General features: G+C 48.6%; 1 protein-coding gene across 1 annotated transcript; it reads left to right on the top strand.

Moving 5' to 3' along the window:
- The first annotated feature begins 72 nt into the window (after window positions 1–72).
- CDS2 (CDP-diacylglycerol synthase 2) lies at window positions 73–18,903 on the top strand. The gene is made up of 14 exons (XM_061348200.1): window positions 73–90; window positions 127–205; window positions 11,324–11,466; window positions 12,400–12,496; window positions 12,865–12,962; window positions 13,595–13,734; window positions 14,117–14,175; window positions 14,680–14,762; window positions 15,601–15,688; window positions 16,048–16,116; window positions 16,740–16,892; window positions 17,178–17,297; window positions 17,904–18,007; window positions 18,583–18,903. The coding sequence occupies exons 2-14, from the start codon at window positions 128–130 to the stop codon at window positions 18,710–18,712; spliced, it is 1,362 nt and encodes a 453-aa protein (XP_061204184.1). The 5' UTR covers window positions 73–90; window position 127; the 3' UTR covers window positions 18,713–18,903.
- The last annotated feature ends 1,379 nt before the right edge of the window (window positions 18,904–20,282 follow it).

Consider the following 20,282-nt stretch of genomic DNA (forward strand, 5'->3'; position numbering starts at 1 on the left):
GAGGCTATTTAGCGCCGCTGATTGGTCGGCGCCGGCAACGGCTCCGCTGCTTCTCCAGCCCCCTCTGGTAGTTGCGAGGGACGCACCGGAGTGGACTGGGGCTGGGCCAGGCCGGGCCGGGGTCAGGATGAGCGGGGACGGGATGAGCGACCTGCGGCAGCGGCACGGCCGGGAGCCCGGAGCGGCGCGGGACAGTGAGGACAAGGTGGGCTGCGGGCACCGGCGGGGGCGGTGGTGGGGCCTGCGGCGGGGGGGCACTGAGGCCTGCGGAGCGTGAGGGGACCCGTCGGTTACTGCGCCTACCGGACCCGTCTCTCGGTTTACCCTGCACCGCGATAGCACCGTAAGTGATTCTGGGAGAGTCTGAGAGCGGTGTCTGTCCGTGGCTGGGCACCCGGCCCCGCATCTCGTCTCTGGGCGCTCGGGGTCTGGGTGTAAACTGCACTTCATGGGTCCGGAGAAGGGCACCGGAGCTGGTGCAGGGCCTGGAGTACAGGGGTGATGGAACGGCTGAGGGACCTGGGGGATTCAGATGGAGAAGGGAAGGCTCAGGGGGTACCTGATCGCTACCTACAACTGCCTGACAGGAGGATGGAGCCAGGAGGGCTGGGCTCTGCTCCCAAGGAACAAGGGATGGGACAAGAGGAACCGGCCTCAAGCTGCACCAGGGCAGGTTTAGATGGAGCTGAGGAACAATTCCTGCCCCAGAGGGTGCTCAGGCATTGGAACAGGCTGCCCAGGGCAGGGCTGCAGGCACCGTCCCTGCAAGTGTTCACACACTGTGGAGACAAGACCTCAGTGCCATGGGTCGGTGTTGGCCTTGGCAGTGCTGGGAACATTGGACTTGAGCTTAAAGCTTTTTTCCAACCTGATTGATTTGGTGACCTTATTGCAAGTGGGGGTTGCTAAACCCCTTAAGAGAGGCTTTGGGATCTCCCAGCCACCCCCTGTGGCTGCCCTTCCCTACACAGGGATGCACAGGCTCCATCCGGAGCTTCATGAGGTTTTGTGGTTGCATTTCTCCAAAGAAGACCTGCGAAAATGAAAACCTGCCTCTGTTTTCCCATAACATCTCCTTCGTTCCAAACCCAAGCCCAGTTGGATGCTCTGAGCTTGGCAGCCCCTATGTGAGTAGTGTTGTCACCCTTGCCATCTTCTTTCCCACCCCTCACTGACCAGGAGAGGACCCTGAGGAATAAACCAGCAAGTAGAACTCTTTAACTAGTATTGACAGAGTCACAGAGAGACAAAACTGATGGGAAAAGTGGTTCTTCGCTGTGTTGATGCTTAGTGCATGCACCTTGGGAGCGATGCTGTTACTTGTCCATTTGCCTTTAGTAGCATCATATGGATGTCTCCTCTGTTAATGTGGGAAGGACGCAGTTCAGAGAAGCATGAAATCACCAGGCAGAGCTGTCTTTTGCTATGTTATTGTCACGTTTAATGGAGCTTTGAATGCCAGGTTAATACCTGCTCGGAGCTGTACACTCAGAAGTGAGGAAGCTTTATGGTTGTGATGTGATTAGAGAGGGAGCTGGGACAGAAAGTGATGACACCACTGAGAATGGGTCACTTTGGTGTTAATCAGAAGGTTCTGCCTTTTACATACATTACCTGAAGCTGCCCAACACCCAGATTTACCATGAAGAGAGCCCTAAGATGGCTCCTATTTTGTTGTGGCAAGACAAAGCTGTTCTCTTCTAGATAAGAACGTTTGTCTCAGTTGGAGTTTACTTCGCTGCAGAAAACCTTCAGGGACTTCAATATTCCAGAACTTTTGTGGGAGTTGGAAGAGATCCCTCAGCAGCTTGGGAGGACTGAGCAGGGATGCACATTCCCTTTGCCAGGCTTCCCATCTCCCTTCAGCTACTTGGGATGCTCCTGAAGAAGGTCAGAGGGCTGCTATTTTGAGTGCAATCCTGATACTTCCAGGCAAATGGGCTTTCTGTATATATAGAGCTTTCTGAAGAGCTCCTCTCACAGTACCTTATTAATGACTTGAAGTGTCCTTACTATAGAGAGGGAATATGAATTCCATCCTGCTCATCCTAAAGCAGCTCAAATGAATTGCAAGGGAAAGAGACAAAAAGACGTTTCCAATCACTGAAGAACACCTCTTCAGGTGCTGAGCGTGACAGCTCTTAGCAATAGAAGGCAGTTATGGGAGGCAGAGAATTCCCTCAAACTCTTCCATTGGAGCCTGCTGGGAGCTTACCTGGTAACAGTGATTTTCAGTAGGGAAAACCTTGCAGCGTTGTGCTTGCAGCTCTCAGCAGCAGCAGATCTCTCTTTATTCCCCTGAGACCATGCTCTTGTGCATTTAGTGCTTGGGAAGTGCCTGGTAGAGCTTGGGAATAACATCAGTATAAAGCCAGCACAGCAGAAGTCCTTGTGCACATTGCATTGCTCGGTGGTCTTTGCTTGCCTAGTGTGTTGCCTGCAGGTGCTGCTGTCCAGAGGGGGGATTCCTGTTTCTGCTTGGTCATGCAGTTACCCTTGCCAAGGAAAATAGTTGAGCAAAGCGTATTGTGTCTTGCAGAAGCCCTGGTGGCTGTGGAACAGAGCTCTGGGTGCAATAAAGGAGTTAAAATGAGCTGTAACCATCAGTGCTGACTTTAGGATGAGGCCCGGAAAGCTGTGTTTTGTTCTTGTTCCCCGTGCTGGCATGATAATGGCAAGAGAGAAGCTGGTTTCGCTTTCTGCTCCTCCACCCCTTGCACGACGCTGCAGCTTTGATGTTCAGCTTGTAACCAAAGCTGCTGCTTCAGTCGAGACACTTGTGCCAGAGCACTGTAAAATCGATTTCTGGTCAAACTGTTGTGCAACCCAGTCTTGGTCTCAAAGGGAACAAGGCAACATCTGTTTACTCTGAGCAGTGAACTCCCTCTGATTCCCCCCCTGCAGAAAACCAGCCAGACTTGCACTGATGTGTGCTTGGTACCCATTTCTTCAGCCCAGAGGACTTAGATGCTGTTAACTGTTGCTGCTTGTCTATGTATATCTGAGATTAGATGATCAAAACAAGTTCTAGTTTCTTATTACCTTCTCCCTTGATCTTTGTGTCACAGAATCATCAGAGACTGGTTTGGCTTGGAAGGGACCTTAAAGCTCATCCAGTTCTAGCCTCCTGCCACTAGCAGGGATGCCTTCCAACTAAACCTCCTTCCTTTGCTTTGTAGGCTCACTCTCTAAAAGCAGAGGTCAGTGTGTGGTGTGCATCCCATTAAGTCATATTTTCTCTTCCAGTTTCCAAAGAGAACAGGAAAAGGGCAGAAGAAAATTGTTTCCTGGTGCATGCAGAGCTCCTGAACACTTCTGCTGGTTTAATGGGGTTTCAGTATCATTTCTCAGTAGTGGTTTGTACTCTGTGTGGCTTGGCAGTGAGGACAGAGGGGTTTTTCCTTCTCCAGCCTTCTTTTGCCAGGAGGTTGCCCTAGTAGTTGTCTGGGTCTCAGGCAGGACGGAAGGGTGTAAGGGTGAAATGCTTCCCAAGGTAAGAGGTACTCCTTCACTTCCAAAGGATGAGAACGCTTGGTCTTTCCAGCCTGGTTTTGCAGTGGATTGAGGATGTGACTTTTTATCTGGCTTCATTTGTATTGTGTGGTACAAACCAGTGAAAGACTCTGAACTACCAAGCCTCCTGATTCCTTGTGCCTCCAGGCATTTTGCAAGACTTCCTCAGTGATCTGAAGTGCTTTAAAGATGCTGAGCTGAGTAAATGCTGGATGTCTGAACACTGGTGCTGACAGCGGTCCCTCAGGTCTGCTTGGGAGGCTGATGGGAGATGTGAACAGTTGCTTGGTGGATGCAGCAGCTCTGATGTTGGTGTTCAGGATGTAGAGAAATACCTGTGCAGATGCTCTGAAGGTTTAGGCAATTGCAAGTCCTGTTACTGCTCAGGTCACAGGAGAGCTCCAAGCAGCTGGGAGTTTATGATAACAAGGTGAGGACCAAACCCAATTAAACCACTGCAGTGATGCCTTGCTCCATCTTCATCCACAATGAGAGGTGCAGAAGTCCAGGACCTCTTCCAGACCCACCCCAAAGGCTTATTTCTTTTTAATAGGCCTTAATGTTATTTTAGGCTTGATACCAAGCATCACTTGGCCTTTATTCTGGATAGATGCTAGCAACCTCAGCTCTGATGAGGGAATGTATTTCGGCCTCCCTTGCTGTTTGATGCTCAGGTTTAGAGTGCCTGCCAACAGGAGTGCGTTGTTATCTGTTAATTGTGCTAATGAGGAACTGGTCTGATTGCCTTTCTAATGGAGCTCATTACAACCAGCTTGCAAATGCAGTACCTGCAGCAGCTTCTGGCCTGCCATGGAGCTGGTGGAAGAGCTGCAGGCTGCTTGCTGTTCCTGTGGATGGTGTCTGATTTGACCGTTCTCCAGGGGGTTGGAACTGGATGAGCTTTAAGGTCCCTTCCCAAACCACTGTAGGATTCTATGATAGAGACAGGGGTTCTGGATGCTCAGGTTAAACCCCTCAGGCACACATTGCTTTCTCATTACTCAGCCCTTTGAATAGTTCAAAGCTGGCTTTTGTTTCCTATCCTTATTAATGACCAGATGATTTATTTCTGTCTGGGCAGGAGGGCTACACAAGACAGTGTCTCTCTTGGCAGTGTGTGGAAGTTGCTGTTACCTCCAGCATGTGGCTAGCCTGTTCTTTGTAGTGTTCCTGCTGAGTGTTAGTGGATGTAGGAGCTTCTTTCCAAGGTCCCTATTGCTGCAGTGACATGTCCTCGCTCCTGACCATGTCTTGTTTCTGTACATGGTAAGGTCAGTGTATCAAAGGGTGATGGAGGGAGACATGGCACATCCACAGCTCCTGATGGATGCTGGTGCTGCCTTCCCCCCCCCCCCACGTTGGAGGCTGAGGTCAGTGTCAGTGCTCAAACAAGCTGCTTTGTATGTGAATGGCGTCTCTGCTTGTGCTTCTGAAGCCCTGATGTGTGGGGGGTGATCCCTGGGAATGCAGGGATGTTTGGTGCTGAGAAGAGGGAAGCTGTGATGAGATGTTTGCACTTCTCTTCCCAGCAGGGAGGAAGCTGAGGACTGATTTCACTGCCTGTCAAGCACATACCACACATTAGGTGGTAAGAAAACTGATTTATCCTCCTGCCTGCTTTTAATAAGCAGTGATTGGCACCAGGGGTAGACCAGCCTTGGAAATACCTTCCTTAGGAAGGGTTTTTACATGAAGATACATTTTTTCCAAGCAAATCACTATTTCCTTTCTGAAAGAAAAGGCATATTGCCACTTTGTATTTGCCAGGACACCAATATTCTTTGTATTGGCAGAAAATTATTACTGTGCCTGTCAATAGCTCTCTTCTTTTCCCCCACATGTGGTCTGTGTTAGCATGTGCCCCTTCTGGTGATCTGCTTCACTTGACTTTTCCTGATTTATGTTTGCCAGGGTTATAAAGGGCATGAAGATTCATAGATTTCTCTTTAGAACAAGCCTGTAGGTTTATGATGGTAGCTGTGACTTCAGGAAACTACTGATTTGGGTTCCTCAGGGTTATAGCTAATACTGGTCCAAGTCCCACATGGCTCCTTGCCTTGCTATGTTCCAATGTGAATCATGCGCCTGCTGCCGCAGAGCTCTGTTTGTTCTCCCTCTTCTTTCTCACAGCAGATCACAATGTCTGTGCAGAGCCACAGCTTTGGAGCAGCCTCTCCCAGACGCCAGTTCCAAGAGGTCCTTCTGAGCTTTACTTCTTTGTTTCTGTATGTGTTTTCTCTGTCTCTGAAAGGGACAACAAAGTCTGCCAGTGTGTAAATGCCACGTAGCAGAGGGATGCCAGTTAGATCCAGGAGAACCCAGTGCTGAAGCCTATCTCCAAAACATCTCCATCATGTGCTTCAGAGGGGGAGGCAGGTTCCTTTCTTAGCAGTAGGAAATTCTGGGGGAATGCCAGAACCAGCAACCTATTGTATACAAAAGAGACCAAAAATAGCTTCTTGAAAGGACTTGGAGCCTGATGCGTTTACCTTCTTGATTCCCTGGAATGAATGGATGCCAGAGTGGGTGCTGTGTTGAGGGTTAACTTGCACTGAGTGAGTCAGGGATATACAACTTCACATGACTCATATTTGCTGACACTGAGATCAGGCTCTTTTATCAGGCTGTTGTGCTCCATGCAACCCCTGCATTCCTCCCATTACATCCCACTGCTGAGCTGAGCTTGGTTTGATGAAAACAAAGCAGGTGGCTTTGGGAACATGGGATGGGAACGAGAGTTTTCTGTCTTTCACCCTTTGGAGCTTCTGAACTGAAAGAGAGTATCTTATAGTTAGGATGTATCTTATAACAGGATGAGTTTTTGGCTTGGTGTCACCTTGGTGGCTCTGTCTGGGGTGGGTTTGCCTGTGGCATGGAACTGTTGGAGATGGGAAGGTGCCATGTCAGTAAAGCACTGAAGAAGGGGAGATGGGAATGGAACAGAACAGTTTTCCCAGCTTGTAGGAATTAAAACCACTTCTGCAAAACATGGAGATCTTCATAAGTGAGGCTGCTGGGTTTGTATCCATTAGACTAATTATACTGGCCTTGATCCTGCAAATGTGCTCAGGGGTGAGAATAGCAGAGGCTTTAGTGCAAATGGTGCCTGTTGTTCTAGCTGTCAGGTTTATTGCCTGAGGAAAACAACTCTTTCTCTCTTGAGCAGTGTAATTAGCATTTTCCATCACAGCTTTTGGTTCAAGTCTGGCAGGAAGTCTAAATAAAACAGCAGCCTGCTTCAGGAAAGGTGCACAGATACAGGGATTTCTTGAATGAATTTCATGTGCCAGCATCGAATAGTTCACTGTATCTCTGTTTTGGGCTGAACATTTTTGGCAGGGAGATTACTGCCTTGTTTCCATGGCAACTGAGATCATGTCATGGATACTAGGGCATAAAACCCCGTGTGCTCATAGCTTCAGCTCTGAGAGTGCCAGTTAAGCTGTGAGCACAGATTTCTTCCTGCATGCTTGCAGGAGTTCAGTTTCAAGCAAGCCAAGCAAACTCCTTTCTCCGTGTATCTTTCTTTAGGGTGATTAAATACTTGTTTGCAAATGTTTCTTGGATCTACTGGTTTCACAAATACAACAAGCTAGTGGGTTTCTGGCTTTTTTTCCTCTGTTCTGGTTCAGGGGAGAAAGAGCCCTCACAGGCATCAGTGGATTTTACTGTTTCTTCTCATCATGACTTGTGTAAAAATGAATGAGTTATGATAAATGGACATTGCTACTTTGGTTTTATCCCTCTGTTACCTGATTCTTTAGGTTGGAGATAAGGCAGAAGCTCTTCCCTGTGAGGGTGCTGAGGCGCTGAGCCCAGAGAAGCTGTGGCTTCCCCATCCCTGGCAGTGTTCAAGGGCAGGTTGGACACAGGGGCTTGGAGCAAGCTGCTCCAGTGGAAGGGGTCCCTGCCTGTGGCAGGGGGTTGGAACTGGATGAACTTTAAGCTCCTTTCCAACCCAAACCAGTCTGTGATAAGAAGCCTTCAATAATGAGGTGATAAATTGAAGAAGGAGCTCTGGGCTTGCCTACGATGCTGGACAGGCAAATCTGCCCAAGAAAGAGCCCTTCAATTGAATAACTCCACGTTGGTAACAAAACCCACTAAAAGCCTCTGCATCTGATTGTGTTTAGATGGACTTAAAGCTTCCCCTGTAAAAGAAATGGAAAAATAAAGGCAGATTCCAAGGGAACTGGAGGGAAAGATTGATTTGCTCTTACTAAGGGGTTTTAATTGTTTCCCAGCTCTGCATCATGCACATAGATTTCTAACATCCACGTTTGCAGTAAGTGCTCTGCCCTGCTTCTGCCTGGGAGGAGGGAGGCAGAGGGAATAGCAACTACTGAGCTAACAGGAAAAATCGGTGTGGAAGAGGTGTAGTAAGAGAACATGCACAGAAGCAGCATCAGAAACCTGGTGTTTGTTAGGGGAGGAGCAGAACTGGTGATAGAACCCCATCTCTGAGACCCAGCTTCTCTGAAATGCTGCTTGTACTGGCATTATGGAACCTTCTGTTTGCAGTCTGTGGTTCAACAGAGCCCAGACCTGCTCTTTGCAGAAGCACTGACTCTGGAATGAGTTTAAATACTCACCAGTGATAGCCCTTGGCAAGCATCACTCGCTGTGCCTGCTTGCTGCTGCAAGCTGCTTTGCACAAAGCATGGCTCTGATGATTATCCTTTGGGATGGGGATCTATCTGGCTTGGTTGGAGAACTAGTGAGGCAGCAGTGGAAATGTGCAGTGTAGAGGGTGTTATCAAGGGGTTGCCACAGCTGGATTAAGTAGCCTAAACCAGGGTGCATCATGCTGAGGCTTAAACAAGTTATTCAGCATCCTGCTCAGCTGCTTCAATTGGTGATTTGTAGGCTGCTGGTTGCAATCTGCATAAAAGGTATAAAAATAGTGTCGATTACTGAGTCCTTTCCATAGCCTATATCTGGCACAATGTCCTATATAATCTTAACACTCCATTTCAGAGAGCTAAGCAGGGAGAAGAGCTGAACCCTGACACAGCTTGGTTGTTTTCAAAGTGAGGGTGTTCAAACACACATCAGCCCTCACTTGGGTGAGTTCTTCCAGCAGGGAAAATGTTTTCTTCCACCTCCCATCAGGCTTAAATTAAGCCAAAGATGGAGGAATGGGTCCTACACTCAATGTTGACCCCTAACAGCATCCCTTTATCTCGACACACCTCTTGATCTTTGTACTCTCTGAAATAAGTGGTGATGCTTGGAGCTGTGAGGATTGAGTGCCTGTTGCATGACACCAGGAAGTGGGACGAGGGGAGCAGTGGGATGCATGTGCTGTTGGACCCATCCAGTGAGGCTTTGCTCCTGCTCTTGGAGACCAAAACACTTCAGTGTCACACTGAAATCAGTGGATCAGGGGGTTGATGATGTGACCTTACAGCTATTTCACTGCAACATCGGTGCCTTGCAGTGAGTGGAAGAAACCACCAGCTGGGCTGTGGCAACTTTAGATTAGCTTGGTTGCAACATCAGATTCCTTTGCCTCTTGAGCTGTGTGGTTGCTTTCATCCTTCATGTTCTTGGCCAAGAAGGCATCAGTGCTCTTTCCCCTTCTTTTAGCCTCTGAGCACTTTATGAAACTTCTGATCCTCTGGGCTATAGGCAAGGAATGATTTGCACTTTGCCTTGCAATGTCAGTGCTCTGGGGAATAAAATGCAGGGATGCTGCTTTGGATCTGCTTCCTTGTTTCAGTGCTTAGCCTTTTATCCAGGGAATAAAAGTCCTTTTAAGGCTGGGAATTGTGCATGAAATAATGGATACTTGGACTGCATTAGAGACGTGCTTGAGGTTTGGGGTTTTAGCCTATACAGGTAATGATGGCTGCCCTAAGTACCCAGCCACTTCCTTGTCCATTTGATTTTGGAGCAATCACACGAAGTTTTCTTCTTTAGACATCTGCAACAAGAGAAGAAAAGCTCCATTTCTTAAACATAATGTAGAAGACCAGAGGAAAAACTGAGTTTGGGCAAACTGGACCTGAAGCTTTTGCTGTTACTTGGGTTGTCCACAGGGGAATTCTGCAGAGAATCCGTTTGGAGAAGCTAATGCACTGCTCTGATTTCCCCAAGCCTGCTCGAGAATGGGGCCCCTATGCTGTGCTATAGGATGCCAAACTCATGATCTTCAGGGAGTCCCTGGCAGTGTTCAAGGCCAGGTTGGACACAGGGGCTTGGAGCAAGCTGCTCCAGTGGAAGGGGTCCCTGCCCATGGCAGGGGTTGGAACTGGATGAGCTTTAAGGTCCCTTCCAACCCAAATCATTCCATGATTTCCAGTCTTTTTGCTTGCTGCCTTATGGATTTGATCTTTGTGCTCCCAGCTAAATGGCACTAAATCTCTCTGAGGTCTGAAGGTCCTCCCGGTCAGTTAAAACCCAGCTAAAGCAAAGCCAAGCTGCATTGTTTTGCCAGCTCCAAACCCACACAGGGGCTGGCAGCGCTCTTTAGTTTTGCTTTCCTCTTCCTTCCCAGTGATGGGATTGGAAACAGCAAGTGGGAAGAGGTAGCACAGGATGTGACTGGTGCGGTGGCTGCTGCTTTGCCCATCCCCACAAGTCATTTCTGACATGACCACTGTATTTTTAGCTGCCCCCACCTGATGGTGTCTAACCGGTCTGTTTTAAGAACCTGGCCTCCAGCCATTGATGTGTTACAGATTGGGAAACAATTCTCTTTTCCTGCCTTAAATAAGGGAGCTACTCAACTCTTACTGCTCTAGTGAGCTGCAACTTGGTCACACCAAACCAGCCCCGGTGGCTGCTTGGTTTGGTCCCTATTTCCAAGCACAGGGCAGCACTCCCTGGGAGCCCAAAGGGATGAAGTCTCTGTGCAGAGCTCCCAGCTTGGCTCCCTCATTGTTTTTCCTGCTAACATGCTCTCCTTTCCGGGAGCTCTAAAATAGCCCATGGGCCGAGGCCAGCTCCTGATGCACAAGCACTTCCCCCAGGAGCAGCATTTTCCTTCCTTGCTGCAAGGGCTGAGGAGCGTGGTGAAGCTCTGCCACTGAAATGAGGGGGAAATGGGGAAGCTTGGATTCATCCTCTATTTAGGAGCTGAACCGGATGAAGAACGGCCACTGGAGAGGAGGCATGGGGCTGCCTGGGAGCCAGGAGGTCGCTTGTAATCCTTTCTGTACCACTGGCCTTCTGTAACCTCCTGCCTTGCCTGTATTTATGTACCTAACTACGGGCCTCTGCTCTGAGCTCAGTGCTGGAGCATACAAGGGGTGCGGAAGGCACCAGTGCTTCTTTCCAACACATCAGGTTTCTTCTGTGGCCAGAGGGGATGGTTGGGTGCGGGTGATAAGCCACGCTCTTCCTCTTCAGCTATTTGAGGATGGGCTTGGGGGTATTTTTAGTGTCTGTGTGTGAAGTCAGCCTTGAGCCTGTCTGCTTGGAGGCCTTCCTTTCTAATTTGGGCAGGGTTGCATACTTGGAGATCTGCCTGGGGACTGGGGAGCTTGTAAGAATTCCTGCTAACGAGCCTGTGTCTCTCAGGCACTTGGAGGTACTTATTCATCAGCTGTGAGGGATTTGTACCTGTTCAGAGGGAACAGATCCTTTGCTCTGGTTGCTCCTGAGACTGATGGAGAGCGAAATCCCATTGTTTCTGTCACCTAAACCACTTGATGTTGTTTCTCATGGGTATAACCCTGTGTAATACCTCTGATATTTGCTTTCCTCGTTCATGCAGAAGCAGAGTGGTGGTGTTGCATCCAATGGGCTGGTCTGAGTTCCTTCAGCGTGTGCCCACTAAAGCTCTTTGTCTCTCTTTAACTTGCAGGAGTCCGAGTCTGAGAACAAGCTGGATGGAGAGACAGCATCAGACAGTGAAAGCAAATCTGAGTTTGGAGGATCCCCTCCTGTGCCGACATCAGATGACACTCCAGAGGTCCTCAACAGAGCCCTCTCCAACCTGTCCTCAAGGTACCACTCACTGAGCATCATCTCCCTCTGCTGCCAGGGTCCCTGCATGGTCACTGGGGCTGTCCTAGCCACAGCAGCGTGGTGGTGGCTGTTGGAGGCTGAAGAGCTGCTCTCAGAAGTGCTGTGTTTCCCTCCCTGCTATGCAGGAAGGTGCCCCTGAGCCACAAGAAGCAGAAGATGATGGTGACAGTGCTTGGGAGAGCAGAGCTCTCAGGGGTGCTGTGGTGGGAGAGGTCCCAAGAAGAAACTGGGAATATTCTTTACAGGCTGCTTTGGGGAGGAAAACATCGTATTTCTGTCATGGGAGAAAGTGCCTCTGCTGTGGGGATGGGAGAGGCTCAAGGCAGGATGGTGAGACACAGGGTGCCCAGAGAAGCTGTGGCTGCCCCATCCCTGGCAGTGTTCAAGGCCAGGTTGGACCTGACTTGAAGCAAGCTTCTCTAGTGGAAGGTGTCATTGCTCATGGCAGGGGTTGCAACTGGATGAGCTTTAAGGTCCTTTCAACCCAAACCATTCCATGATGTTGTGATTTCATGGTCTCGTGGACAGCAGTGAGGGTACAACACACCAGAGCACGTGTCTGCTCTTGGAAGAGTGCAGAGATGGGTAATGGTCCCCATTCTATTTGAACTTATCCTGCAGCTTGTCCAGGGTGTGTGAGATCTGTAGCTGAGCAGGAGCAGACACTCTCCTGTCCCATTTCAGCACCCTGAGCTCTGCCCTGCATGTAGTGAGGGGAAGACTGAGTTGTACTGCAGCTTTGCAGCTGCTGCAAGCAGGCCTTCAGTGGATCGAGGCCTCTGCAGCACTGAAAGGAAACTTGGGGTTCCTAGGGCTCAGTTCCTTCCTGTGATATGCAGAGAGCAGAAGTGCTGCCCTGCTTCCTTGCTTTGGTTTGACTTTCTCTAACATCTTTCCTTCTCTGTGGCTCAGATGGAAGAACTGGTGGGTAAGAGGCATCCTCACACTGGCAATGATCACCTTCTTCTTTATCATCATCTACTTGGGACCCATGGTGTTAATGACAATAGTAAGTGCTTCAGAGAGATCCTGACATTCACAGTGGTCAGGGGAAAGGTTGCTGGGGTGGGCAGCTCAGAGCTGAATATTGTGGAGGTCCTTTGGCCACTTGCTGGATTTCCTCTGTGGAAGAAACCTGGGTGGAATGGGCAGCATATGGTTGCAACTGAAACTAATACCAGGAGCTGTTAGGAACCTCCTGCAGAGGAAAGGGGAGGGAAAAGCAATATGGGCAGCTTCCCATGTTGGATTAGGAGACTGCCAGACTGGTAGCAACTGCTAAAGTACCTTTTGCTGTACACATATGTGGTTGTTATCTCCCTGATGAAAGAGATGTTAAACAGCATGTATGAGAGCTTCTGCATGTCTTCTGTGCAGGTGATGTGTGTCCAGATCAAATGTTTCCATGAGATTATCACTATTGGCTATAACGTGTACCACTCGTATGACCTGCCCTGGTTCAGGACACTCAGCTGGTGAGTAAGGGGGCTTGTGTGCAGCAGTAATGCTTCATCATCTCACAGATCTTCTGGCTGCCTCCAAACCAGAGAGCCTGGATTGCTCTGTGCTGACCAGGGTCATCTGGTAGCAGGTCTTGTCCAAGAAAAGCCCCTGTAAGTCTTGATAGATCAGTATCTTGAAAGAGCCTGCCTGGATACAGGCTGTCCAGAGATTTGGATCCCATGATCTATGCAAAGACCAGCATTGACAGGCATCATCCTTTGGAGGTGGATGTGGTGCTCAAGTGAGATGGGAGGTTTTGGGTGAACGCTAGGACTTGAGGGCAGGCGCAGCGCTTTGGGGCTGCACAAGCTGCAGAGGCCTGTTGAGGAGTGCCACCTAAAGGCAGAAAGTCTTTGTGCATCAGGAGGCCAATTCCAAGTGTCCTTCATGTGGGATCCATAGCAAAGCAGAGCTGAGTGCTGCAGCCACTGGTTCAAATGAAGGTGGCATTTCCTAACTGCAGGAAATCAAATTCTGCTGTCACTTGAAGCAAACCTGTTTGCAGTGGGCCAGAGCAATAGAAAGACCTCAGGGATCAGTCACTTTCTGTGTCTCTCTAGAAGCCTTTTGAGGTTCTGCTAACAAGGGTCTGCATCCTTCCCAGGTACTTCCTGCTCTGTGTAAACTACTTTTTCTATGGTGAGACTGTGACAGATTATTTCTTCACCCTGGTTCAGAGGGAGGAGCCCCTGCGAATCCTCAGCAAATACCACCGCTTCATTTCCTTCACCCTCTATTTAACAGGTAGAAACCAGGTTTTCTGTTGGTTCATCTTGGCTGGGCTGGAGGGGAGAAACCTCCTTGAGCTACCCTTGTCCAGAGCATTGTGTGCAATGCAGTGTCCATAGCAAGTGATCTCTGCTCTTCAGTGATGCTGTAACTTGGGTGCATTGTTGGAGTATCTCTTACACGAGGCTCTGTATAAGAAAGCTCCATATGGGTCAGCCAGGCTTGGTTGTTACTTGTCCAAGTATTACTTATAGGCAGTGGTATTTTGTGACTTCCAAAGTAGTTTGTCTTCCCACTCCCCATTGCTGCTCCCTAAGGAGCTGTGTCATAGTGAAATAGTATTTCTTGCTGTTGAAGATGCATTCCCACCACTTGCTGTCCTTCTGTCTCTCACCAGGTTTCTGCATGTTTGTTTTGAGTCTGGTGAAGAAACATTATCGCCTCCAGTTCTACATGGTAAGGTTAAATGCAGGGCCTGGCTGCCCCCACTTGGAGGCAGAAGGAATAATGTAGGCTGCTTGAAAATGCTCTGTGGAGGACTAGGTGTGTGCTGGTTGTGCACTGAAATGCTGCCAGGAAGAAAAGCTACTGTGAGCAGAGGGTAGTTTTAAGAAGCTGGTTGCTTTCCAGTTTATTAAGCACACAGGGATATGGCTTGGGTATCTGTTAGTCTCTTCTTACATTGGCAAAAGGCTGAGACGTGTGGGATGGGGGTGGGCTAAAGAGCGTTTGGTCCAGCAGAAGTCTTCCCAATGAAGGTCACCTCTGGGCTTAAGCTAAAGAGTATGCCCATAAATTACTGCTGGTGACTGTTGCAAGCTCTGATGGCCCTGGGTGTTTGTCATGGTGAAGGTGCATGCTAGAACTGCACGTCTGTATGAGCTGTTCTCTGAGGTTGCTAGAGCATCACTGCCAGTGATGTGTATGGCAGTGTCTAGTGCTTGCTGTCTTCTCTTCCAGTTTGGATGGACCCATGTGACGTTGCTAATCGTTGTTACCCAGTCGCACCTCATCATCCACAACCTGTTTGAAGGGATGATATGGTGAGTTGCTGTGTGTTCCGAGTTGCTTTGATTTCTGCAGAACACTGACCATGTTTTGAGTTCAAACCGTTCTTCTACAAAAACAAATGGCCAAGGAGAGGGTGCTTGGTGTGAGGAACTGACCTGTTCAGAATAGAGAGATTGGGACCTCTGCAGCATAGGGCTTGCTTTGTGCTACTTGAGCAGTTCAGAGGGTTGTTGTAAAGAAGCATCTGGATGTTGCTGTGGGGTGCAGGGAGCTATCAAGTAGCATCAGGCCTTTGTAGATGCTTCCTTTTGATACCCATATCTAGCAAATGATGGGTGAGTGTTGCTCAGCACTTGATTTGGCCCAGTGCTGGCAGTACCATGTTAAAGCAGCACTGTGAAAGGGAGATGGCAACCTGCCACCTTACTCCAGCTGCTGTGGGGAGGGGAAGCCCCTTTGGTGGGATTGCCAAACCCAGCAGGGCCAGGATCAGTTCCTGGCCGCTTTGAGACTTCACGTTCCTCTGTGTGCCAAAACCAGCCCAGGAGACTTTGGGAGCTGCCTGCTTACAGCTAAATTGCACCCTCCAGGGGTGAGGGAGTCTTAACAGGGTGAGTGTCTAACAGCATGTCATGTGTGGAAAAGAAAACGGGCTTAAACCAGGCCATTTTGGCTTCTCAACCTGCTTTTTAGCCCAGAGCACTAGAGTACCCCCCCAGATTCCCTAGGAGCTTTGTATGGCTGCATCTCACATTGCATTGGAGCAAGAGGTGTTGGTGTGATGGCACTGCAGAGCATCTTATGGAGCTTATTTGAGTCTTGGAGTTTTATCTGGGCACTTCCCAATGGTTTGATTCTTCTCCCATCCAGGTTCATTGTCCCAATTTCCTGTGTGATCTGCAATGACATCATGGCATACATGTTTGGGTTCTTCTTTGGCCGCACGCCACTCATCAAGGTTTGGAACACTTTGGGGGACAGAACACCCATTTTGGCTTCTTTGGGTCTTAGCCCTTTGTTCCCTCATCTCCAGTTTTGTGGCTGCTTGTGGGTCTGAAGCAAACCTCTGAATTAAACTTGCTCTTTGAGGCTGTAAAGATAAATCATAGAATGGAGGTGGGAAAAGACCTTTAAGGGCATCAAATCAAACCGGGAATGAATGAACCATGTCAGACCAAGATGCTGGTGTCAGCTTCTGACCAAACCTGTTGGTTGGTGGTACTGATTTGTGTTGCCTCAGCAATTCCCAGGGGAGGAAGGGCTCCAGAGGTGTGTGGAGATGTATGGTCTGTAATTCCCCCTTCTGTTTCTCTGCAGCTCTCCCCAAAGAAGACCTGGGAGGGTTTTATTGGAGGATTCTTTGCCACTGTTTTGTTTGGATTGGTGGTAAGTAGCAACCGTGGAGCTTCTTTCATTGTTCTCTTCCCTTCTAAAAGCTGCAGCCCGGCTTTAAGCACTCTGGGCTCTTGCCACAGACTTTCCTTTTCCCTGACTGACCAGGATTTGAACTGCCCATGGCTTTGTGTGGATACTGCAGATGGAGCAGCACTGCAGGAGGTTTCTAGTCTGTTTTAGACCCTGTGACACGTTCATTACAATAATTATCCATGACATTTTCTCTCTGCTGCTCTCGGATGGATGCTGTGCATCATTTCAAGGGCTGTGTAGGGAATTGAGCACTCAGAATATTCTTATCTGGTTTTATGATGATCTCTGTGTCTGCTTGGTTCTGTCCTCTCAGCCAGGGTTTCCTGTCTCAGCCTGTCCTTATGGGGCTCTGAGCACTGCTTGCTGAGCAGATGCACTTACTAAATGGAAATGCTCACTCTGCCTTTAGCCAATTAGTGCTTCCCAGGAGAGTAATCTCCTTACTGCAGCTGGGAGCATGGCTCCCTCCTTGCCTTGTCCCCTTGAGTGGCCTTTTCACTTGAGATCAGCTCTGCCACATTGCTCAGGGAAATACTAATCCTGTTTTCTCTTGCTGTGTCTCTTTTCCTCTCTGCCGGAAGCTGTCCTACGTGATGTCAGGGTACCGGTGCTTCACCTGCCCTGTGGAGTTCAACAACGACACCAACAGCTTCACAGTGGACTGTGAGCCATCCGAACTGTTCCAGCTACAGGAGTACAATATCCCTGTGGTGCTGCAGTCCGTGGTGGGCTGGGTAGGACTCTCTTTGCTTATTGGATCTTATTTATTGGGATAGAAATACTGAGAGACCAGGGCTTTATTGTGATGGTCTTCGAAGGGACATGACAAGGGATGATGGTACAAAAGGGGGATTTTAGTGGTGCTCTGTGTTGGCTGATGGCCCAAAGAAATCATCCAAAGTTTGGTGGGACATTAAACTACTTGAAACCCAACTGACCTAAAGCTTGGAGATCAGGGAAAGAGGGGTAAATGCTGTTCTGATTGAAAAGCCCTCTCTGACATGATGTTCTTTCTGCAGAAGACAGTCCGGATGTACCCCTTCCAAATCCACAGCATCGCTCTGTCTACTTTTGCCTCCCTCATCGGGCCATTTGGAGGCTTCTTTGCAAGTGGGTTTAAGAGGGCCTTCAAAATCAAGGTAAGGATGGTGAAGGTCCTTTCCATTCTAGAAAGGAAAGGCTAAATGATTGCTACCACTCTGAATAGTCCCTGTGCTCTGAGGAGTGGCAGGCTGGGCGCTTTGGGAAGGGATGGGAGGTTTGTTGGGTCACAGGGAAAATGCTGGGGCAGGATCAGGGGTTTTTAACTGAATAGGGAGGGACCTTAACGTTTCAGCTGGTATTTGAAATGCTGCTTTTGTGCAGATCTTCAGCTAGAGCAAGAAAGAGCCAGTCAGGAAGTTTTGCAATCTGAGGCTTCCCTTGATGTCTTGCACCCTGGCTTTGTGTCTGAACAGTCTGTGTTCTGTTCAGATGCCTTGAAAAGGCAAGATAGGGTTGCAAGAGATAAACATTGGCCTTCCTTGACCTTTGAGTGACAGATCTGAGTTAAGCATGATGTCCCTCAGGCACTGGTGGTCTTCCTAAAGGAGCAGCTTTTAAAACCAGGGGGAGATTAAACAAAATATCTTCTTAATCTGGCTTTTGCCTTCTGGAAAGAATTACTGCAGGGGTGTGTGTCACACATAGAGGAACTAATGCAAGCATTTGACACTGCTGAATGTGCTCCCTTCTGCTTTGCACAGGACTTTGCCAACACAATCCCAGGGCATGGAGGTATCATGGACCGCTTTGACTGTCAGTACCTGATGGCAACCTTTGTTAATGTGTACATTGCGAGCTTCATCAGGTATTTAATGCTTTGTGGGGAAGTCTGGGTGGTCTCAAACTTAGGAGATGTACAGGCTTGTAGTTAGAATCATAGAATCACAGAATGGTTTGGGATGGAAGGGAGCCTCAAAGCGCATTCAGTTCCAACCCCCTGCAGTGTGTAGGGACAGCTTCATCTATTTCAGAAACCACATCCAGCCTGGCCTTGAATGTCTCCAGGGATGGGGCATCCACCGCCTCTCTGGGCAATCTGTGCCACTGTTTTACCACCCTGGTTGTAAAGAATTTCTTCCTCACATCCAGCCTGAATCTCCTTCTTTTAGTTTAAAACCATCATCCCTTGTCCTATTGCAACAGGCCCTGCTGAAAAGTTTCTTCCCATCTTTCTTATAGGCCCCTTACACAATGGACAAAGCTCTTGGAGCAGATTGGGTTTGGGGTTGAGGTTTTTGTTGCAGTTCATCAACCTGTGCTTTCTGAAGCCATTTTCACATCTGAAATGGAATTAAGCTCCTTGGGTAGACCTGGGGAAGGAACAGAGATCATGGAGGTTTAGCAATGTGACTCACTGCTGGTGATGCTTTTGTGTTTCAGAGGTCCCAACCCAAGCAAACTGATCCAGCAGTTCTTAACCTTGCGGCCAGACCAGCAGCTCCACATCTTCAACACACTCAAAGCACACCTTGTTGACAAGGGGATATTGGGTAGCTTGGAGGATGCATAGACAGTGGTGATTGGAACAGGACTGAAAACAAGCCCACCTCCTCGAGGAAATTCCTGGCTCACCTGATTTCAGACAATAACAAGGCCTCATTTCACTGTAACTTTTCTTCCTTTCTTGTTAAATGTTTGCATTTGGGGGTGGTTTTTTTTTTTTAATAATAAATTTCTATAGCTTTGGTTCAAATGAGCAAATCTTGGGTTTGTAGCTGAAGAGGAGCTTGGAAGGACTGTTGGGTGAAGTAGGAGGGTACGGCTGTCCTCGTGGGCATGTGGGCAGAGCTGAACTTCTCCTCTGAGTGTGTTTCTGCAGGGAATACACCAGCATTGGCTGTATGTGTGTGAAGGTGAAGCCATGCAGCTCCTGTTGGGCCAGGCTGTGGTCACGATGGCAACTCTGGGATCATCCTTTCTCCAGTGGGAACTGTGAGTGCAGTGTTCATATTCCCAGACAGCCACGGTCCTGCTTGTGTGCAGTCTCCTTCAGCCTGCACGGTGAGCACGAGGCTTCCTTCATTGGAAGAGGATCTTGTTCTAATCCAGCTGTATGTCCTCTTCCCAGCTAGGCACTTGCATCTGTGTTCACTTGCTGCTGCTTGCAGTGCTTCTCACATTCCCCCCCTTCTGGCTGATAGCTTGGCAAATGAGTTTTATAACCGGAAAGACTGAGGAAAAAGAGTCGAGAACCTGGTAGTTGCTTGTGGGAATGTGGGAGGTTCCAATTGCTTCAATACTGAATGGAGTAAATAAGCTTTGAAAGAACATTGAAATTCCATTGAGTAATTCCTGCCAAGTAAAGCAGCAACAACCCTTTAAACACCTTGGTTCATTTCCCCCCATCAAATAACCTTTAAGCAACACTGAACCACACTTTGGTTGGAAACCCCACACTGGGGAGCAGTTTCTGACTGTTCCTTCTCCTACAGTTGCTGGTTGGGGCTCCAGCACCCCCTGGAGCTCTCAGTTGGGTATTTTGCTTTCCTTTCAGGGGTCATGTCTATCACCTGTTTGTTACTTGAGTTCTAGATGTCGTGCTGCTGAGTTGATCACAGTCTATGTTGCATTTCAGTCTGGGTTCATTTACCTGCAGGCTTCTGTCCTGCTTCTCTTCCTAAACCTTGTCATAAGTAGTTTGTACTTCATAGGTATAAGTTTTATCCAAGTAATTTCCTTTATTTTGTCATACTTTTGTATTATTTAAAAATGGGAGCCCTAAAGATTGTAAACCTTCTCTTTTTTGTGATTAGATAATGAAAATATCCCCCCCCCCCTTACACTTTTGCAATGATCCCAAACACGAGGTGACTCTGATTTTACTTCTTTCCATAGTCTGTGCATGGGAGAGAGAAACTTCATCGTATTTTAACCTGGGGAACGAGTGTCAGGGAAAGATAATACAGAAGTACATTGCTGTTTTCAAGCATCCACCTTCCACACAGCCACCCCCTGCATATAGAGACATGCACATGCTGCAAGCTAGCTAAGTATTGACAGAAAAGAAGCCACCTGGACGTAGTTTGTAGCTCATACTCCGTATTCTGGTCCTGCCGTTGCTTTCCTTTCCCCTGAGTGAG

Source organism: Neopsephotus bourkii, unplaced genomic scaffold (assembly GCF_033783945.1).
Source record: "Neopsephotus bourkii isolate Nb327-2 ecotype Australia unplaced genomic scaffold, CSIRO-AGI_Nbou_v1 NB_346, whole genome shotgun sequence".
Lineage (NCBI taxonomy): Eukaryota > Metazoa > Chordata > Aves > Psittaciformes > Psittacidae > Neopsephotus > Neopsephotus bourkii.